At 53.5% G+C, this 2,592-nt stretch overlaps 1 gene segment (V, D, J or C); it reads left to right on the top strand.

The window, feature by feature from the left end:
- The first annotated feature begins 1,407 nt into the window (after nt 1–1,407).
- Nucleotides 1,408–2,077, top strand: LOC120583078 (immunoglobulin lambda variable 1-40-like). The segment is given in 2 exon segments: nt 1,408–1,571; nt 1,686–2,077. Coding segments are annotated over 2 exon segments (534 nt in total).
- The last annotated feature ends 515 nt before the right edge of the window (nt 2,078–2,592 follow it).

The following is a 2,592-nucleotide window of genomic DNA, read 5'->3' as shown; positions in this document are numbered from 1 at the left end:
TCGATAGTTGGTCGCTCAGGTGCAAACGTAATAACTTGGATTTGTGACTGGCTTCTGAAGTTGAGGGTGGGCTTGTGGTGGATGAGGGCAGTCTGGTGGGACTGAACCCTTTACCTGTGGAACCGGATGCCATCCCCAGGTAGATGGTGGCAGATTCCTGTTGAATCGTAAGGGTCGAATTTCTCATAACCTCCACCCTTCACACATTGGAATTGGTGTCCATACTTTAAACATAGATTATTTTTCGTCTAACCTGTCAGAGGTGCATTTGGTTATTAGAGCAGAAATTAACACGGATCACTCTGTCTGACATGCATTGAGCCTCTCAAATACAGATGATGAGAAATTAAATAATCATGCAAATGTTATTAAGCAATCTATTAACAGAGACAGGTCCAGGATGGCGGCACAGGAAGATGCTGAGCTCATCCCCTCCCAGGACACAGTGAATGCTCAGCGACACTGAGGACAAGTTTCCTGAGAGGCGCTGAGGGCCGACTTCACAGCTTCTGCACAACGCAGGAGAGGCCCACACAGAGAAGGTGGGGCTGGGGAAGCTCTGGGCGCGGAGGGAGGGCTCCAGGGTCAGACGAGGAGGGGAGGCCATTGTTTCATATCCTCTCCACCTGGAAAGCACGGGTGGGCGCTCTACCCAGGTGCTCTCTCCAGCATGTACAGCCTCCGTGGCACGTTGCAGGACACCCCACGTGGATTCACTCCAGCAGGAACATACAGCTCCACCACACATGCACACACATCTGCCCTCAGCCCACTCCTGCAGGGCAGCTGGCACCCCAGGGGACACAATGTCTGCTCTGACCCCAACCATCCTGTCACACCATCCAGCACAGTCCACACGGAGGTCGCTTCTACACACATCCATATTTTCAAGATCGGGAGAGAAACTATTTCATCTAATTCTTAGGATAAAATATAGGTAGTCAAAATAATGAGAAGACGTGGGAATATGCTCCAAATGAAGTAATGAGAAAAAACAAACTTCACAGTCAAGGGAGCTGGAGACAGACAAACCCTGTAGTCTGAGTAGAGCATGAAGACTTGCTGAGATGGTGGGGAGGCCACATGAAGTGACAGCTATCGTGGACCTCAGGCAGGGGGACAAGGAACAGAGCAGTGGGGAGGCAGGAGCTGTCTCTGAAGGGCCTGGGCACCAAGTCACACAATAGTGTGTTGGACCTGGACACCAGGGGGCGGTCAAGGCCTGCTCTTGAACTAAGTGTATTCAGAGCTGGGACCAGCCACCTGGCACTGCCTGCTGCCTTCTGTTCAGGTCTCACAGCTGTGACCTCCCCACCCCACACAGAGCAGCTCTGGCCCATACCCTAATTCCCTCAGGCAGAGGGGCGTGACCAGAGTCCCAGTGAGGGATCAGAAAGCTGGGGGTCTCATTTGCATGAGTGGCCCCTCCCTCTGTCAGAGCTTGAAGAGGGGAGGGAGAGACTTGGGGGAAGCTCTGCTTCAGCTGTGGGGACACAGAGGGCAGGACGCGGTGATCATCTCCACCATGGCCTGGTCCCCTCTCCTCCTCACCCTCCTCGCTCACTGCACAGGTGACTGGATATGGGGACAGGGAAAGAGACCCCTGGGAAGGACACACGGGGCCCTACTTCTTTCTCTTACCTCTAGCCCCAGCATCACCATCTCTGTGTCTCTCCCTCTTCCAGGCTCCTGGGCTCAGTCTGTGCTGACCCAGCCGTCCTCAGTGTCTGGGGCCCTGGGACAGAGTGTCACCATCTCCTGCGCTGGAAGCAGCTCCAACATCGGGAAGTATAATGTGCAGTGGTTCCAGCAGCTCCCGGGAACGGCCCCCAAAACCCTCATCTATTATACTAGCAGTCGACCCTCGGGGGTCCCCGACCGATTCTCTGGCTCCAAGTCTGGCAACTCGGCCTCCTTGACCATCCGTGGGCTCCAGGCTGAGGACGAGGCCGATTATTACTGTGAGACATATGACAGCAGTCTCAGTGCTCCCACAGTGCTCCAGGCCTGTGGGGAAGTGAGACAAAAACCAGCTGTTTCCTGTGCAGTGGGGCTTCCCTGAGCCGACCCCACTGCTCTGACCAGACAGCCGCCTTCTTTGAGTGTTCGACCTAAAAGTGAAGGTTGAGAACCACCCCAGGGAAATGTTGTCTAGAGAATGTGTTCACATCCTTTGAATTCTGCCCCCAAGTCTGTCCTTGTTGGCAACAGATTGAGTAATTTTCTCCAGTTGAGCAATTTCTGGGTACCAAGGTTTGGCTGCTCTAGGGACAGATTCTGTGACAGGTTAGTGCACAACTAAGTACACGGAATTCAGCCCCATCTGAATCAGGAAATATCGATCGTGTCAAGTACGGGTCCCTGTAGCAAGTACTGCCAAGAATGGGCTCCTAATCCCATATTTATTATTATAGGAGTCGACCTTCAGGGTCCTGTCTGATCACCTGGCTCAGATCTGGCACCTTGGACTCTTTAACCATCACTGGGCTGAGGCCTTAGGACGATGCTGATACTCAGTGCACCTCTGTGACAGCAGCCTCGGTGTTCACACAGAGCTCCAGGCCTGTGGAGAACTGAGACCAGAACCCCATT

Source organism: Pteropus medius, unplaced genomic scaffold (assembly GCF_902729225.1).
Source record: "Pteropus medius unplaced genomic scaffold, Ma_sr-lr_union100, whole genome shotgun sequence".
Lineage (NCBI taxonomy): Eukaryota > Metazoa > Chordata > Mammalia > Chiroptera > Pteropodidae > Pteropus > Pteropus medius.
The sequence above is the reverse complement of the archived record's forward strand: the minus strand, read 5'-3'. Positions and strand labels throughout refer to the sequence as shown.